The sequence below is a fragment of the Pelophylax lessonae genome (assembly GCF_965119305.1).
Source record: "Pelophylax lessonae genome assembly, chromosome: 13".
NCBI classification, from domain to species: domain Eukaryota; kingdom Metazoa; phylum Chordata; class Amphibia; order Anura; family Ranidae; genus Pelophylax; species Pelophylax lessonae.
Window position 1 is genome coordinate 28796442 of NC_138780.1, and position 18792 is coordinate 28815233.

The 18792-nt window shown below is 38.7% G+C and overlaps 2 protein-coding genes across 2 annotated transcripts in view; one reads left to right on the forward strand and one right to left on the reverse strand.

Moving 5' to 3' along the window:
* LOC309569128 (cubilin-like) overlaps positions 1 to 18792 on the reverse strand; it is a gene marked incomplete at both ends in the record, with an annotated part of 322027 nt that overhangs the window by 219419 nt on the left and 83816 nt on the right. The window contains 7 exons of the mRNA XM_082274890.1: positions 238 to 353; positions 859 to 986; positions 1085 to 1166; positions 1247 to 1422; positions 2095 to 2212; positions 2299 to 2433; positions 4983 to 5048. Of these exons, the coding sequence (XP_082131016.1) occupies positions 238 to 353; positions 859 to 986; positions 1085 to 1166; positions 1247 to 1422; positions 2095 to 2212; positions 2299 to 2433; positions 4983 to 5048 (821 nt within the window). The remainder of the gene's footprint in view (positions 1 to 237; positions 354 to 858; positions 987 to 1084; positions 1167 to 1246; positions 1423 to 2094; positions 2213 to 2298; positions 2434 to 4982; positions 5049 to 18792) is intronic.
* Positions 14516 to 18792, forward strand: part of LOC309569808 (embryonic protein UVS.2-like) — a gene marked incomplete at both ends in the record, with an annotated part of 40948 nt that continues 36671 nt past the window's right edge. The window contains 6 exons of the mRNA XM_082275811.1: positions 14516 to 14596; positions 15103 to 15130; positions 16155 to 16220; positions 17619 to 17753; positions 17840 to 17957; positions 18611 to 18786. Coding sequence (XP_082131937.1) covers positions 14516 to 14596; positions 15103 to 15130; positions 16155 to 16220; positions 17619 to 17753; positions 17840 to 17957; positions 18611 to 18786 — 604 coding nt within the window. The remainder of the gene's footprint in view (positions 14597 to 15102; positions 15131 to 16154; positions 16221 to 17618; positions 17754 to 17839; positions 17958 to 18610; positions 18787 to 18792) is intronic.

Below are 18792 nucleotides of genomic sequence, written 5' to 3' on the forward strand. Positions count from 1 at the left end.
TATACCTCTGTCTCAGCCATAAAGTCAAACCACCGCTATGGCGCCTCTTCAATGTATAAATGTGTGCTGTTCAGGTTGGGAGTATTTGGGCGTATTTGGGCCTATTGCTTGGCTCTATACTAGTCAAGTCTCTTTTTATTTTATAAATGTAAAATTCAGGGGGTCTACAAAACAATCTTCAGATGGAGGTTCAGTTTCCCAGCTAGGTTTTGCATGTCTACATTTCTGTTTTCTTACCTGCCCTGATGGAACCCTGATCAGCCAAACGCAGTCAGCATTATCAGGATAAGCAGAGGGATAGTTGGCAGAAGTGAAAATTCCTGTCTTATTATTAAGCAAAGTAGCACAGACACCTAAGAAGTAAGAAATAGACATATAAATTGTATTTAGTTACTGGAGGAATAGACTGATAATAATATTGATAATGAATTGGTTGGAAACAGGGGAGAGGGTATAAACCTTCTATTAGATTAAAACTGATAGCATTTTGAACCTAAAACCAAACGAACATTGAGTTTAACCCCTTTATGATAAAAATAAAAGATCCTTAATGCCTCACTGCAGTGCTACAACTATAGCATGTGTTAGTAAAACGGCACGTATCTTTGCAACTACTTTGTGTATACAAGGGAATTATACCTTGTTTGTTCGGGACAAATTGAATCATCACTTCATGGTGAAAATTACACTTTTTTCTGATTTATAACTTTTATTTTTTTAAAGAAAACTGGCCAAAAAGCGAAAATTTAGCTTTTTTGATCAAACTTTTTTTTCTATTATAAACTGTAAAAATTCCTTTAAAATGCAATTGTGAAAAAAAAGAAATATCATCCAAAACTGGAATGTACAGAAACTTACTGCATTGATAAAGTCGGTTAATTTTAGAGACATCCAAGACGCTCAGTCCGATTGTCTGGCCAATAGGCACACTGGGGTCCGGCTTGGGGACAATTGTGCGTTGGTTTGAAGTGTTGGAGAATGCATAGCTGGAAAATGTTGAAAGGAGATAAAGTTGACATCTTACCATTAAAATATTTTATAATTTATCAGTAATTCACCAGCTAACAGAAAAGTCATAACTTACGCATCATAATGCATCACTGAACCGTAGTCATATGGACTGCCCAGGTTATTAGTGTCCGCTTTAGCAAAATTACCCCAGTATCCTGTAACAAGACAAAAGCAGTGGTAATGTCTCTTTTTTGAAAACATGGCTGAATTCTCTTTGTGTAAATGTCCGCAGTACCTTTAGAGATATACTGGAAATTGATGTCAACATAATTGTCACGATCACTTCTCGTGTGCTCATGGTAGAAGCCCAGGGCATGTTCTAGTTCATGTTGTATAATCCCCCTGAAGATGCAGCCACCACCCAATGAAACTGTCTGGCTTCCACCAGTTCTTCCAATATATGAGTAGCAGCTAGAAATAGTAAATATACCGTTCAAAAGAGTTACGCTTTAATACCATTTAGGAGCCAAAGACAATAGTTTTATTAGAAACAATGACTGAATCCGAGCTACAGATAGTAAACAATATCTCTTTGTGCTAAGTCCTTGATCTTTCTAATTTATATCAGCAGGTGTATCCCTATGCATGTGCCCAATTCTAGTAAGAGGTAAGGTGTTTGGGAGCTAAATAACGTTGTGCTGGCTCCAAGGATTGAGTAATCCGCTGCTCAATTTTCAACAATCAAATTTGGTTTTATTTTAATTGTAAATATGGATTTTTTTCAGTGGAATCCTTTGAGTCTGTTGACACTCAGCCCAGATCCCTCTCATTTACTACCATTCTTCTATGATCTACTCAATGTAAGCAGTGCAGGGAATACAATCCGATATCTCTGTGCTGTTTACTGCTAGGTACAAAGAAAAAGGAGACAACCAAGAAGCACCTTATTGTTGTCTTGACTTGTGACTTTCCCATATATTTGCAAATGTATAGAGGAGTCCAAAAGTTTTTGTTTGGTGGAAATAAAAAAGAGAAGCCGTCATGCACAGGTAGGTGCAGTAAAGTCTAAGGTGTTTATGTTTTTTATGCTCCCTACTGTTTCCCTTTATATAGAGAACTATGATGGACAATAGAAAACCTTACCCATCATCAGGTGTGATGTTGAGATAATCTTCTTCTGTTGTAAGAGGCACAAATCTCACACAAGTCAATGCCTCAAATTCTGCCATGGCGAGCACAATCTTATTCAGGTCACTGGGACCTGGAAACAAAGATAGAAGGTTGGGTTTGTACAAATAACAAATAGTAACGAATACTTCAATACAAGAGAAAAAAGAGGGAACTCACTGTAGTTGGAATCTATGACGTAGGGAACAGGAACAGTACCATCATCACTTTTAGGCCAAAGGCAAGAAGGACAGTTAATGGCGCTGCGGTCATTTTGTATCAGCATATCGCCTCCATACATGGGTGTTTTGCTGTCTGAAGATACAGGAAATGGTTATAGTTAATACACTAAAATGCATTTGATTTAAGCTGCCCATACACTGTGAACTGGCTGAAGTTTGCTATATGGGTGGCTCTATCGGTCCCCTCTCATCTGACATCCTTTGATTAAAAAAATGGAAGAAACCAAACAGAAAATTTTGGAACTAACAGCGGCTGAGTCTAATCTAATCAGATGCAGTACAATACAGTGTTGGGGTATACAACAGAATACAATAGGCAACGTGGGGATCTGTGCATTTGGAGGAACCTGTTAGATATTTCCATGTAGTCCAAAGGTCCAGCTTTACTCAGATCCATGACACAGCACAGCCCTGCTTGGCAGGGGAGAAGACCCAATTTTGCTCTGCTACAATTAAGTAACACTTACAGGTCCGATGAGCTCATGTTTCTCCCACTCTGCTCTCTCCTCCTATAACAATGCAGCATTCAATACAGCACAGCTAACATACTCCTTGTGCTACTTCTCCCACCCCTAGTCTGAGCTCTACTGTATAGGGACTGCAGAAGGCTGATTCTATGTCCAATTGTTTGTATTGAAAAAGTGTACAGTTAAGATGTGGTAAGCACACTTGTATAAAGTACTCGAAACCCATACTTGAGTAAAAGTACAAGTGCTCAATCAAAAAGTGACTTGAGTAGAAGTGGAAGTGCTCTATCGAAAAGTGACTTGAGTAGAAGCACTAAAGTATTCAACATTTTTTGTACTTAAGTATTGCAAGTAGTTTTTTTTCTAATTTTGCTACTCAAGTACTGAAAGTAAAAGTACAAGTACTGTGTTATGTAGTTATTAAAGAAAGAAGTCAAAAGTTTGAACGTCATATTGTTTTTTTATTATTTCAAATGATTAACCTAAAGGACAATCACAATTCCTTTGGCTGTAACTTTTTGTAAACAAAAACAGATAAAGGATGTCCCTCCCTTCCTCTTTAAAGCATCCCTCCTTCTCTTCCCTGCATGTTTTTTTTCTCCACAGCTTATTGGTGCGCAAAATCATATATAAACCAATGTGATATACAACAATATATTCCAATAATGAAATAAAGGAAGAGTGTATGAAATCAAAGTCAATAAAAAGTCCATATATATAATGCCATAATACCATATATATGTGACAAAACAAGATGAATATATTTTCAAAGGTGCAGGAATCAAACAGGACCTATTCCAAATAATAGGTGCAGACTCCTCCCACCTTGTGGATTTCCCCCTTACCCGGCGGATGAAGGTAAGTGCAAAATAATATCCAAATAGACTCTTCCAGTGAAACAAAACTGCAAAACTCGTGCTCTCAACTTCCAGTGAAAAAAGCAAAATCAGCCTCTTACCAGAAATAAGGTCTATGTACGCTTGTGACTCTCCTTGGTTGGGGGAGGTTCTCTTTCCCCTTAACAGCAGATATGTAGACCATTTTATTTATACATACAGTAGCATTGATTTTCATATGCGCTGATTTACACATGACATTATACACATTATTTTGAACTTCATGAAACCTGCCATCTACTGTTCTGGCAGTGGTAATTTTTATAATTGTAACGAGTAACTTTGCAGCACAAAAAAAAAAATATCGGAGTAGAAGTATTGAAACCAACGAAAAAAATGTAGTGAAGTAAAAGTGGAAGTAGGAGAAAAAAATTATACTCCAGGAAAGTACAGATACCGCCTTTTGGTACTTAAGTACAGTAGTGAAGTAGTTCTACTTAGTTACTATACATCTCTGGTAGTAAGGAATACAGAGCTGCATTAATTCATGAATTTTTATCTGCCTGGAGTTCAGCTTTAATTGAAGATTCAGGACTAGAAATTGCCAAAGAAGAATACACAGTTTTACTAGAAATATTGATGCTGATTTTCTACTAAATCCCCATGCAAAGTGCAATTTCCTTTTTAAAGTGAACAGTCTATTTGCCTTTAATAAATCAACCTCTTTGTAACACAAGTTTTACTGCAATGGTAGAAGTGAATAGGAATAACCAATCAGTGTTTTTGGAAATTAAATACTGATTTTAAAAAATCATTCAGCAATGATGAAGATCTTGTAACTGAAGACAAGAGCACCATATTTTGCCTCTCACGCTATTGGCTACTCCATCAGTGCATGATTTAAAGCAGTGGTTCTCAACCAGGGTTCTGTGGAACCCTTGGGTTCCTCCAGAGGTTGCTAGGGGTTCCTTGAGCAATGAGCAATTTCTGCCTCTCAGATAAGTTCCCACTAACACCATTCATCTTTTTAGCTATCTGGAAGAAGGTAATTCTTGCCATTGTCCACAAGTTTAAGGAGCATTCATCCCACTGACCATCACTCTAAAGTATCATGAGTTGTAAATATGGTTATTTTTAGCAGGGGTTCCCTGAGACCTGAAATTTATTTCAAGGGTTCCTCTGTGTTGAAAAGGTTGAGAAAGGCTGATTTAAAGGATCCTAAAACTCATAACTTTATTCATTATTATTGTTTTTTGTCTATTGCCTTGATTTAGCACACTCATAATGCAGTAAAGAATCTCGTGATTTGGAATAATTACCCTTATTAGCTTTCAAAATCCTGCTGAAGATCCCTTGAGGTACTTCTGAGCCTTCATTCTTTGGAGCTATGCATACAAAATACACATTAGGCACATCTAGTGAAATAGTTGCAAACAAAAAAAGTATTGAAAAAAATACTGATTACTAAAGTAATAAAAAAAAATATTGAACCTATTTTTAAAAATTGGTTTATATAATAGTAAGAAAGTGTAACTCTACAAAGCTATCTATCGCTGATCTGTGAAACTTCTGGTTGGGTAATCCTTTAATTTTGCAGTGTTTGCCTCAGTCACCATGATTATCGTTAACACCATCACCTAAGTAAGGGGAGATGACTTTAAAAAATACCCTGTTGCCAGGGTCTAAAAAACATATCATTAAATATAAAAACCTCCCTTGTGTAAAAAGTGGAAAGCTTGAAACGGCTGCTTGTATGTGATATCAGCAGCCCCGGCAGACTCAGAGCTTTCACTCAAGTGATATTTTATGGTATTTCTCTTTACTCCTCCCGCAGCAGCTACAGGAAAGGTTATGTGGGGAGGTAAGGGGGAGGGACGGAGATGCTGGGCCAGCACAGACAGTAATTGGACACTCCCAGTAGAGGGGAGGGCTAAGAGAAGCAATGAGGGAGGGGGCTGTGCTAGGGAAGTTATTCTCAGAGTAGTCAAAATGTCTTTGCAATTTCAAAGCCACATTGCAGATGAATAATAAATCATTTATGAAAAGGAAAATACTGCAAACAAGCATTTCAAATAATTTATTTTCTCTGGTTTTATCTGCAATGTTTTATTTTGGTGAAAGGGTCTCTGTAAGGTAGGGGGTGTTTACCATAAGAGCTATAAGAATGTAGAATAATCTTCATCATGGGCTGGTTCAAGATGGGCAAAGAAAAATAACTTCATAGATTGTCTGGTCAGGCTGATTAGGGCCAATGGAGCAGTATAAAAAAATTATTGATTTGGGAATTAGGATTTCGTATTAGGAATGTTATAAAATAAAAGGCCAATAAATTGGGGAAAAATCAGAATAAACAAAACAGCTGATAGAGAACAGAAAGAATGCAAAAATTATTCTTTAAACAAGAATGTTAAAAAACTTACCATCTTTGTTCACCCCAAGTAGATGGTACTGAAAAGTAAATGTTTTGTATCATTATATCATTATCTTAATTCAAATAAAATAATAAGAGATAAAAAGTCTTGGCCCCAACCCATCCCTATCTAAAAGAGTCCTCCTCAGCCCTACTGGAAATCTCTCAAAAGTGAGCTAAAATCCTTTCCTTACCACAACAGTCATCATTGGAAGAGTTTACCGTATCTCCTGTTCTGGTCACAACTATAACATTTTGGATTTCCCCTCACTTTCTGTCCTAATGGCAATGGCCGAGGCAATTGTCAAATCTCCCTACAGTGGACCCAGAAAGTAATGGGAAGTTGACTGTTTTAAAATATAATAGGATTCCTAAACCCCACCACTTTATCTAAAACTAAGGGGGGAAACAATTTTGGCTAGATTACACTTTATTTCTAGCTAATATTGTCAGTAACTTATTGGATCTTATGCTTTCCTAAATATAGTTGTCACCTTTCCCCTGTACTGTTCATGTCAACTCATCATCTCACCTGTATTTGTGCAGATAGAGGTAGACTGGTCACCAGCCCCGTAACACAGCCCAGAAGCAGGAGGAAGACCTTTTCATTCATCTTGTTCAGAATTCTCCTTCAATATAAGGTGAAATATCTTCTCTCTGAAGCTTGGTGTGACACTCATCTTCCGCATCACCTTTTATACAGGTACCAGAGAAGATCTAACCAATCGTGAGACAGGAAAGCAAATTCTAAAAATGACCTCTGTGGACGTGTATGGGAATTAGAAACGTATAATTATTTCATGTGTAACACTATGGTCATTATTATCTTATTATTATCTTGATGTCCCGCTGTCCAACTTGTAATTGATTGTCATGGTCTCCTGACAATTGTCTATAATGACATAGAAAAGTTCTTGTGTATATCATCATCAACTGATTTTTTCCAGCTAAAATCTAAATAAATTGGGACTGGCAATTGTAATTTTACATTTATTTTTCAATTCATGGTTATACCCATTTTATGAGATAATTCATAACTACAGTGCCATGAGCAATGATTTGGGTAGACCTGGTCTTCACCCCAGTGCTGCCAGGCATAAGCGCTAATGCGAACTTCCGCAAATGTTCGCGAACGGGCGAACCGGGCGAACCGCCATAGACTTTAATAGGCAGGCGAATTTTAAAACCCACAGGGACTCTTTCTGGCCACAATAGTGATGGAAATGTTGTTTCAAGGGGACAAACACCTGGACTGTGGCATGGCGGAGGGGGATCCATGGCAAAACTCCCTTGGAAAATTACGTAGTTGACGCAGAGTCGGGTGTTAATCCATAAAGGGCATAAATCACCTAACATTCCTAAATTGTGTGGAATAACGTGCTTTAAAACATCCAGTGTGTGTATACGATCAGGTATGATGTTGTATCGATCAGGTAGTGTAAGGGTTAGGCCCACTTCACAGTCACAGACCAAACTCTGACAGACCAAACTCTCCCTTTAAGGCACCGCAAACAGTCCATTTGCAGTGGGCACAGTACAGTCTGTGGGCCTGACACTAAACTGGCAGGCAACTGCAATTATATTACAGAGCAAAAATTTAATTACTTTTTTATCTGCAAGGTGCTGTGCCACCCTATATGAGTGGTGGGCAGTGGGCACAGTACGGTCAGTACACAGTACATTCTTGGTCACCTCCCTGCCTAAGGCCCTTCTCTCCGGATCACTCAGTTTGGCCGGGAGGCCCACTTTAGGAAGAGTCCTGAATGGTTCCAGACTTCTTCCGTTTATGGATGTTGGAGGCCACTGTGCTCATTAGGACCTTCAATGCTGCAGAAATGTTTCTGTACCCTTCCCCAGATCTGTGCCTCGATACAATCCTGTCTCTGAGGTCTACAGAAAAATCCTGGCATTTCATGGCTTGGTTTGTGCTATGACATGCACTGTTAACTGTAGGACCTTATATAGACAGGTGTGTGCCCTTGCAAATCATGTCCAAGCAACTGAATTTACCACAGGTAGACTCCAATCAAGTTTTAGAAACATCTCAAGGATGATCAGTGGAAAAAGGATGCACCTGAGCTCAATTGTGGGTGTCATGACAAAGACTGTAAATACTTATGTACATGTGATTTTTTTATTTTTTAATTTTTAAGAAATTTGCAAAGATTTCGAACAAACGTCTTTCCTGTTTTCATTATGGGGTATTGTTTGTAGAATTTTGAGGAAAGTAATTCATTTAATCCATTTTGGAATAAGGCTGTAACATAACAAAATGTGGAAAAAGTAAAGCGCTGTGAATACGTTCCGGAGGCACTGTATATATATATATGGACAGATCTAAAATCTTTATTTATTTTTCATGTAGAGAAAAAGAATAAACATAAAAAAATGATATTATATTGACCTAGCCAATCATGTCAAGCACCACACCCCAAATATGGCATATGCTAAACAGAGAAAAAGAGAAACTGGACTTAGATCTATAAAACTATTATACTTTATTAGTATCAAAAAAGGAATTTAAAATTCATTATTCAAATCCATCCCAATATGTATAATCCATACATCATAGTAAATAGATGAACAGATGGAAGGCAGAACTGTTTCCAACGCATTTCGCCTGTATGGCTTCCTCAGGGGTATTAAGTTAAAGAGGGATCAAAAATAGGGTGACTATAAAAAGAAAGAAAGAAAGAAAAAACATACTAATACCAACTTATATTTAATACTAACTTTAACAAAATTAAATACTCTTTATTTAAATCCTCATAATAAACATTAGCCATAAATACATTGAACAAAACATTTACTTACACAAACTAGATTGCGATTTCCAAAGGGGATATTTGACTTGTCCCAGGCTGATGGTCTGCCAATATATCAAAATCATGTACAGATAGGGGAGGACACAGCAGAATATAACCACATCAAATGTGGAGAGGGGGTAGGGGGTAGGGGGGAGAGAAGGGCAATCCAATTAGTGCGCCCAACCCAAACAAGGGGGGAAGGGCTGTGAATTGTTGTCTAGGTTACCAAGTTCCATAATAGTTCCTAAATAGAGAACAAATCCATTGTGGAACAAACCACCAAAAATGGAATTCAATCAATCCATTCCAACACTGAGCTCCATATATCTTTTAGATACCCATATAGAACATTAGGAAACATACCTTATCCTCTACAGATAAAATCCCAGTACAAGGAGTCCACGTACTTGGTCCAAGCAAGAGCCCAATCCATATATATCTATTCACATAAGCAGAGAGAAAACCCACCAAAGATCAAAAACGTATTGCAGACCACATAGACTTCTAGTTGCATCCATGAAATTGGGTCATTCGTTACCTTGTAATACTTCAGTGTTGCACAACACCAAGTCCACCTCTAGCTCAGTAATGTCAGTGCCCTTAATCACAGAAGCCCTTTAAAAAGGGGAACTTGCCATCAAAAGCCGCCACTTTACTCCTCCCTACAAATGATGACGTCCATGTCAGTGCGATAGAGAACATCAAACGGAAGATGCTACCACGCATGCGCAAATGGCGCGCTTGCGCAGTAATGGGGGGACATACGTTAACCGCCCATTTTCAACCGTCTCCTCCATATTCAATAAGGATAGGAGGGGTAAGGGGATCCAGGGGGCGGAATGCAAGATACCGCCACTTCCCACCATAAGCCCTGTAAATGGCAGCCACTGCAGGAAAAACCAGGCAAGGGGGAGGGGAACAGGCTTCCACTATAAAATATGAGGGTACCATCCAGGTAATGTAACAGAGCGCCATCTTGTGGACACACATCAAAATACAGGAAACCCCAATCATTGCAAAATTCACGAGTCCCAAGAATCACCTCCAGTCCAAACAACATTGTAAGATAGGTTAAACACCTACCTTCATAAACCATAATCTACAATAAAAAAAAAAGGATGCGAGACACCGCCCATGAAATGCCCATAATGTAGGTCCCTGAAAAAAAAAGGGGGAGCCCTTATCCTATCTTGTATTTGCCTAAAATAAATTCTGCTTACACCTTCCAAACACAGCTTACACCTTCCAAATTGAGCACCACGAACAGAGTGATTCACCAACACTCCCCCTCCCCATTCCAACTTTACTAGTTTTGCCCCATAACAGGGTAGCCAGACCACCATGTCCATCAACTCTCTCTTGAATCAATATAGAAAAGGGGTGTGAGGGTGTTCACCGTCACTGTGAAGTGAAAGAAAGATAATTAATGGTTTGAATTGCTTCAGATGGGACAGTAATATTCGTCAGCAATGTCTTCATATAGAAATATGAAGATTTAATCCTACTTTACACTGGGAGACTTAGTCTGTTATAGACCATTGCAATGAATTCTGACTCCTAGATAATGTGTATTCTGTGTGCTTGTCTGTTAGAGAGACACACAGACTGTCATTGGCAGACTTCCCTATTGTTTGTGTATTGGGAGGGAATGTGGATTGTGCCTGTCTCATTGTTAAATTTTAATGACCTCTCTTGTTCTGTCTGCCTTAGGATAAACTTATTTTGGGATGTATATGTGTATGTGGATTGGCTGCTAAGGGGAGGGGGATTGTTCCACATTGTATATCTTTGTGTACACTGTATGGGAGTGTAAAACTCCCAAATTGTGAATGTCAGGGCCTGTTCTCAACAAGGTCCACCTGGGCGGTAACCTTGTGGGGGAAAACTGTATAAAACAGCAGCTGTACCATTAAAGTTTTGAGTTATGCTTCACCCTCAATCTAGAGTCCTGTCTCTCATTGGGGGAATATGCTACAAGGGATTGCTATATCCTTCATACTCCCTTGGATAATCACAAAGCTCTTGTAAGAGCTTGTGTAAGAGCTTGTACCTGTACCTGCTGCCCTCTCTGGGGAAAGAGAGGTACACCCACTGGAACCTTGAGCCTTGTCGTAGGTCCAGGGTGGTAGGAGACGTAAAAACCCCAACCAAGCTGCGGTGGTTCGTGGGGTTTGAGGCGGTTATGGTGTCTGGTGGAGTGCTTGGAGCCCTTGGGATGCACTAGGAGCATCCGTCAATGGAGGTACCCAGTCGGGGTGCCGGTTGATCCGTTACAAGGGGGGACCCTAAATAGATGGCAGTCCACCTGTGGTAAAATATGTAAATTGATTGGATATGATTTGGAAAGGCACACACCTCTCAATACAAGGCCTCACAGCTGACAATGCATACTGTATCAGAGCAAAAGCCATGTGGTCAATGGAACTGCCTGGAGAGCTCAGAGAGACAGGATTATTGCAAGGCACAGATCTGGGGAAGGCTGCAAAAGATTTTTGCTGCACTGAAGGTTCCTAAGATCAATGAGGCCTCCATTTTTATCAAATGGAAGATGTTTAGAACAAACAGGACTCTTCCAAGCTGGTTGCCTGTCCAAAATGAGCAAACGGGTGAGAAGGGCCTTAGTAGGAGGAGGGGGAGGAGCTCTGAGCGGCCATCCGTGTAATTTAGCCCCCACTCCTCCCCAGGTACACCATCCTTAATACAGGCAGTGAGGTGCAGTGAGGTGCAGTGAGGTGTGGTGTCGTGGCAGCGTGAGTCCGGTCCAACATCGAAGCAGGGAGCAGACATGCCAGGTGAGCAGCTCGGTGTTCACACAAGATCTCGTGAATGCAGGAGATCTCAGTGACGCTTCTGGAGATGGAAGGATGGAGAAAGCCGAGAGCCGCGGAAGTCCCGACGGTACCTGGAGACAGTGGGGAGAACTCGGAGCTGAGGCGAAAGAAGCCAAATTGGATCGTTCAACTTGGTTGATCTTGGAAGTAACCGGAGAGCTCCGTCTGGAGAGGCCCTGTGGAGCTGTTCATCTTCAAACTGGACAACCACCCTAAGCACACAGCCAAAACAACAAAGAAGTGGCTACAGAACAACTCTGTGAGTGAGTAGCATCATACCCAAAAAGACTTGAGGCTGCAATTGGTGCAAAAGGTGCTTCAACAAAGTATTGAGCAAAGACTGTGAATACCCAGAACCTCTGTGAATACCCTGAATCTTAGATGGAAAAGGACCTGGGGGTCCTAGTAGACAACAAGCTTAGCAGTGGCATGCAATGCCAAGCTGCAGCAAGCAAAGACAATAGAATACTGGCATGCATAAAAAGGGGTATTCACTCCATAGATAAAACAAAATTTCTTCCACTCTACAAGACTCTGGTCCGGCTGCATCCCGAGTATGCCGTCCAGTTCTGGGTTTCCTCAGAAAGGATGTGCTAGAACTGGAGAGAGCCCAGAGATGCGCAACAAAGATAATTAGGGAAATGGAGGACATCAGCTATGAGGAAAGACTACAAGCATTGAACTTATTCTCTCTGGAGAGGAGACGCTTGAGAGGGGATATGATATCAATGTACAAATACCGTACTGATGACCCTAGCATAGGGACCAAACTTTTCAGCGAAAGGGAATTCAATAAGACACATGGCCACTCACTAAAATTAGGAGAGAAGTGGTTTAACCTTAAAATGCGTAAATGGTTCTTTACTGTCAGAGCAGTGGGGATGTGGAATTCTCTTTCACAAGCAGTGGTATCAGCAGGGAGCATCGAAATTAAAAAAAAACTATTAGATGGGCACCTTACTGACCACATCATACAGGTGTATACAATGTACTTTTAACAGCAAACACACACTCATCATAGGTTGCACTGGATGGACTGATGTCTTTTTTCAACCTAATGTAACTAAGTAACTATGTAACTTATGTACCTGGGATTTTGTTTATTTTTTATTTTTAATAAATTTGCAAAGATTTCAAACAAATATATTTCGCATTGTCATTGTGGGGTATTGTTTTGTAGAATTTTGAGGAAAATAATGAATTAAATGCATTTTGGAATAATGCTGTAACATAACACAATTGAGGAAAAAGTGAAGCGCTGTGAATACTTTCTAGATGCACTGTAAATCAAGTAAAAAATAAATACATATAAACATATGTAATACATATAAGGGAATACATAGGAGACTACATATATAAACAAGATGGGCTGACCTATTCCGGATTTAACTTGCAAATTAAAAAAAAAAAAATATATATATATATATATATATATATATATATATATATATATATATATATATATATATATGAATAAATACATAAAAAAAAAAAACCCTTTTGTATAAGCAATTTATGAGATACATAAAGTTGTTGCACATACAACATGGTTGGCTGGCCTGTTTCAATAGCAGTTCAAAGATAGAACCATACCTATAATGTGGATAATGATAATAAAAAATAAAATTGAATACATAAATGAAATAAAATATAGCTAGATATAGAATTATAATATATAGACACAAGTAAAATGAAATGTTGACTATCATTATTGATCCAATATCAGCACATCTAGAACAACTAGAACAGAAAACTCATAATCAAACAAGAAAATATGTCATCATAAATCAAAGGGTGATCATGTGTAGAGGCACATTTTCCAGCCAGTACTATCAGCGCCTCCTCCGCAGTGGTAGTTTCTGATTCATTGGCGGCAACAGGCATCGGCTGCTCACGACCAATGGTTCTAGGACTTTCTCCACTTGGTTACAATATACGTCCATTCTCCTTCTTGACTTGTGACTGCAAAATTTATTGGTTTTAGTATTGCTTTACAGAATTAAATATTACTACACTATGAGGCTCTTTGGCTCTCCTCTTTACTTTGTTTTTTTTGCAGTTTCTGGTTCCCCAAGAAGGCAGCAGCATGGCCAATAGTTATAGATATTATTCAGTGTTTATCAACCAGCTAAACCTCCAGGAAGGCAAATTGGCAAAGTGGTTAGCGCTTATGCCTGGCAGCACTAGGGTGAAGACCAGATCTATCCAAATTAAGCAATCAAATTTGAATTTAATAGGATCAGATTAGATTAGAAGAGGGATTATCTCTGTTAGCCTACTATGGGTTCTTGCATTTTGCAAAACTTCATTGCTCATGGCACTGTAGTGATGGATTATCTAAAAGAAGGGGTATAACCATGAATAAAAAAAAATAAATGTAAAATTACAATTGCCAGTCCCAATTTATTTAGATTTTAGCTGAAAAAATCAGTTGATGATGATATACACAAGAACTTTTCTATGTCATTAGACATTGGTTGAGCCAGATGGACTTGTGTCTTTTTTCAACCTGAATAACTATGTCATTATAGACAATTGTCAGGAGACCATGACAATCAATTAGAAGTTGGACAGCGGGACATCAAGATAATAATAAGATAATAATGACCATAGTGTCACACATGAAATAATTATACATTTCTAATTCCCATACACTGAGGTTATTCTTGGAATTTTCTTTCCTGTCTCACGATTGGTTAGATCTTCTCTGGTGCCTGTATAAAAGGTGATGCGGAAGATGAGTGTCACACCAAGCTTCAGAGAGGAGATATTTCACATTATACTGAAGGAGAATTCTGAACAAGATGAATGAAAAGGTCCTCCTCCTGCTTCTGGGCTGTGTTACGGGGCTGGTGACCAGTCTACCTCTATCTGCACAAATACAGGTGACATGATGAGTTGACATGAACAGTACAGGGGAAAGGTGACAACTATATTTAGGAATGCATGAGATCCAATAAGTTACTGACAATATTAGCTAGTAGTTAAGTGTAAATCTAGCCAAAATTGTTTCCCCCTTAGTTTTAGATAAAGTGGTGGGGTTTAGGAATCCTGTTAGATTTTAAAGCAGTCAACTTCCCATTACATTCTGGGTCCACTGTAGGGAGATTTGACAATTGCCTCGGCCATTGCCATTAGGACAGAAAGTGAGGAGAAATCCAAAATGTTATAGTTGTGACCAGAACAGGAGATACAGTAAACTCTTCCAATGATGACTGTTGTGGTAAGGAAAGGATTTTATCTCACTTTTGAGAGATGAGAGATTTCGAGTAGGGCTGAGGAAGACTCTTTTAGATGGGGATGGATTGGGGCCAAGACTTTTTATCTCTTATTATTTTATGTTATTTGAATTAAGATAATAATATAATGATACAAAACATTTACTTTTCAGTACCATCTACTTGGGGTGAACAAAGATGGTAAGTTTTTTAACATTCTTGTTTAAAGAATAATTTTTGCATTCTTTCTGTTCTCTATCAGCTGTTTCGTTTATTCTGATTTTTCCCCAATTTATTGGCCTTTTTTTTTATAACATTCCTAATACGAAATCCTAATTCCCAAATCAATAATTGTTTTATACTGCTCCATTTGCCCTAATCAGCCTGACCAGAGAATCTATAAAATTATTTTTCTTTGCCCATCTTGAACCAGCCCATGATGAAGACTATTCTACATTTTTATAGCTCTTATGGTAAACACCCCCTACCTTACAGAGACCCTTTCACCAAAATAAAACATTTCAGATAAAACCAGAGAAAAATCAATTATTTGAAATGCTTGTTTGCAGTATTTTCCTTTTCATAAATGATTTATTATTCATCTGCAATGTGGCTTTAAACTTGCAAAGACATTTTGACTACTCTGAGAATAACTTTCCTTGCACAGCCCCCTCCCTCATTACTTTTCTTAGCTCTCCCTTCTACTGGGAGTGTCCAATTACTGTCTGTGCTGGCCCAGCATCTCCGTCCCTCCCCCTTACCTCCCAACATAACCTTTCCTGTAGCTGCTGGGGGAGGAATGAAGAGAAATACCATAAAGTATCACTTGAGTGAAAGCTCTGAGTCTGTTGGGGCTGCTGATATCACATGCAAGCAGCCGTTTCGAGCTTTCTGCTGTTTACACAAGGGAGGTTTTTTATTTAATGATATGTTTTTTAGACCCTGGCAACAGGGTATTTTTTAAAGTCATCTCCCCTTACTTAGGTGATTGTGTTAATGATAATTATGGTGACTGAGGCAAACACTGCAAAATTAAAGGATTACCCAACCAGAAGTTTCACAGATCAGGGATAGCTTTGTAGAGCTACACTTTCTTACTATTATCCAATTTTTAAAATGGGTTCAATATTTTTCTAATTACTTTAGTAATTAGTATTTCTTTTCAATACTTTTTTGTTTGCAATTATTTCACTAGATGTGCCTAATGTGTATTTTGTATGCATAGCTCCAAAGAATGAAGGTTCAGAAGTACCTCAAGGGATCTTCAGCAGGATTTTGAAAGCAAATAAAGGTAATTATTCTAAATCACGAGATTCTTTACTGCATTATGAGTGTGCTAAATCAAGGCAATAGACAAAAAACAATTATAATGAAAAAAGTTATGAGTTTTAGGATCCTTTAAATCAGCCTTTCTCAACCTTTTCAACACAGAGGAACCCTTGAAATAAAATTCAGGTCTCAGGGAACCCCTGCTAAAAATGACCATATTTACAACTCATGATACTTTAGAGTGATGGTCAGTGGGATGAATGCTCCTTAAACTTGCGACAATGGCAAGAATTACCTTCTTCCAGATAGCTAAAAAGATCAATGGTGTTAGTGGGAACTTTTCTGAGAGGCAGAAATTGCTCATTGCTCAAGGAACCCCTAGCAACCTCTGGAGGAACCCTAGGGTTCCACGGAACCCTGATTGAGAACCACTGCTTTAAATCATGCACTGATGAACTAGCCAAAAGTGTGAGAGGAGAAATATGGTGCTCTTGTCTTAGGTTACAAGATCTTCGTCATTGCTGAAGGATTTTTTTAAATCAGTATTCCATTTCTAAAAAGACTGATGGGTTATTCCTATTCACTTCTACCATTGAAGTAAAACTTGTGAGACAAAGAGGTTGATTTATTAAAGGCAAATAGACTGTTCAATTTAAAAAGGAAATTGCACTTTGCATGGGAATTTAGTAGAAAATCAGCATCAATATCTCTAGTAAAACTGTGTATTCCTCTTTGGTAATTTCTAGTTCTGAATCTACAATTAAAGATGAACTCCAGGCAGATAAAAGTTCATGAATTTTTGCAGCTCTATATTCCTTACTACATCTTAATTGCACTCTTTTTCAATACAAGCGATGAAAGTACCCTAATTGGACATAGAATCAGCCTTCTGCAGTCCCTATACAGTAGAGCTCAGACAAGGGGTTGGATAAGTAGTACAGGGAGTATGTTAGCTGTGCTGTAGTGAATACTGCATTGTAATGGAAGGAGAGAGCAGAGTGACAGAGACATGAGCTCATCAGACCTGTAAGTGTTACTTAATTGTAGCAGAGCAAAATTGGGTCTTCTCCCCTGCCAATCAGGGCTGTGCTGTGTCATGGAACTGAGTAAAGCTGGACCTTTAGACTACATGGAAATATCTAACAGGTTCCTCCAGATGCACAGATCCCCATGTTGCCTATTTTATTCTGTCGTATACCCCAACACTGTATTGTACTGCATCTGATTAGATTAGACTCAGCTGCTGTTAGTTCCAAAATTTTCTGTTTGGTTTCTTCCATTTTTTTAATGAAAGGATGTCAGATGAGAGGGGACCGATAGAGCCACCCACATTGCAAACCTCAGCCAGTTCAGAGTGTATGGGCAGCTTAAATCAAATGCATTTTAGTGTATTAACCATATCCATTTTCTGTATCTTCAGATAGCAAAACACCCATGTATGGAGGCGATATGCTGATACAAAATGACCGCAGCACCATGAACTGTCCATCTTGCCTTTGGCCTAAAAGTGATAATGGTACTGTTCCTGTTCCCTACGTCATAGATTCCAACTACAGTGAGTTCCCTCTTTTTTCTCTTGTATTGAAGTATTCGTTACTATTTGTTATCTGTAGAAACCCAACCTTCTATCTTTCTTTCCAGGTCCCAGTGACCTGAATAAGATTGTGCTCGCCATGGCAGAGTTTGAGGCATTGACTTGTGTGAGGTTTGTGCCTCTTACAACAGAAGACGATTATCTCAACATCACACCTGATGATGGGTAAGGTTGTCTATTGTCCATCATATTTCTCAACATAAAGGGAAACAGTAGGGCGCATAAAAAACATAAAAACCTTAGAAGTTACTGCACCTACCTGTGCTTCTCTTATTTTATTTCCTCCGAAAAATCTTTTGGACTCCTCTGTACATTTGCAAATATATGGGAAAGTCACAAGCCAACAATAAGGTGCTTCTTGGTTGTCTTCATTTTCTTTGTACCTAGCAGAAACAGCACAGAGATATCGGATTGTATTCCCTGCACTGCTTACATTAAGTAGATCATAGAAGAATGGTAGTGACTGAGAGGGAGTGGGGCTGAGTGTCAACAGACTCAAAGGATTCCACTGAAAAAAATCCATATTTACAATTAAAATAAAATCAAATTTGATTGTTGAAAATTGAGCAGTGGATTATTGAATGCTTGGAGCCAGAACAATGTTATTTAGCTCCCAAACACCTTACCTCTTACTAGAATTGGGCACATGCATAGGGATACACCTGCTGATATGAGTTAGAAAGATCAAGGGCTTACCACAAAGAGATATTGTTTACTTTCTGTAGCTCGGATTCATTCATTGTTTCTATTAAAATTATTGTCTCTGGCTCCTAAATGGTATTAAAGCGAAATTCTTTTGAACTATTTACTATTTCTAGCTGCTACTCATATGTTGGAAGAACTGGTGGAAGCCAGACAGTTTCATTGGGTGGTGGCTGCATCTTCAGGGGGACTATACAACATGAACTAGAACATGCCCTGGGCTTCTACCATGAGCATGTAAGAAGTGATCGTGACAATTATGTTGACATCAATTTCCAGTATATCTCTAAAGGTACTG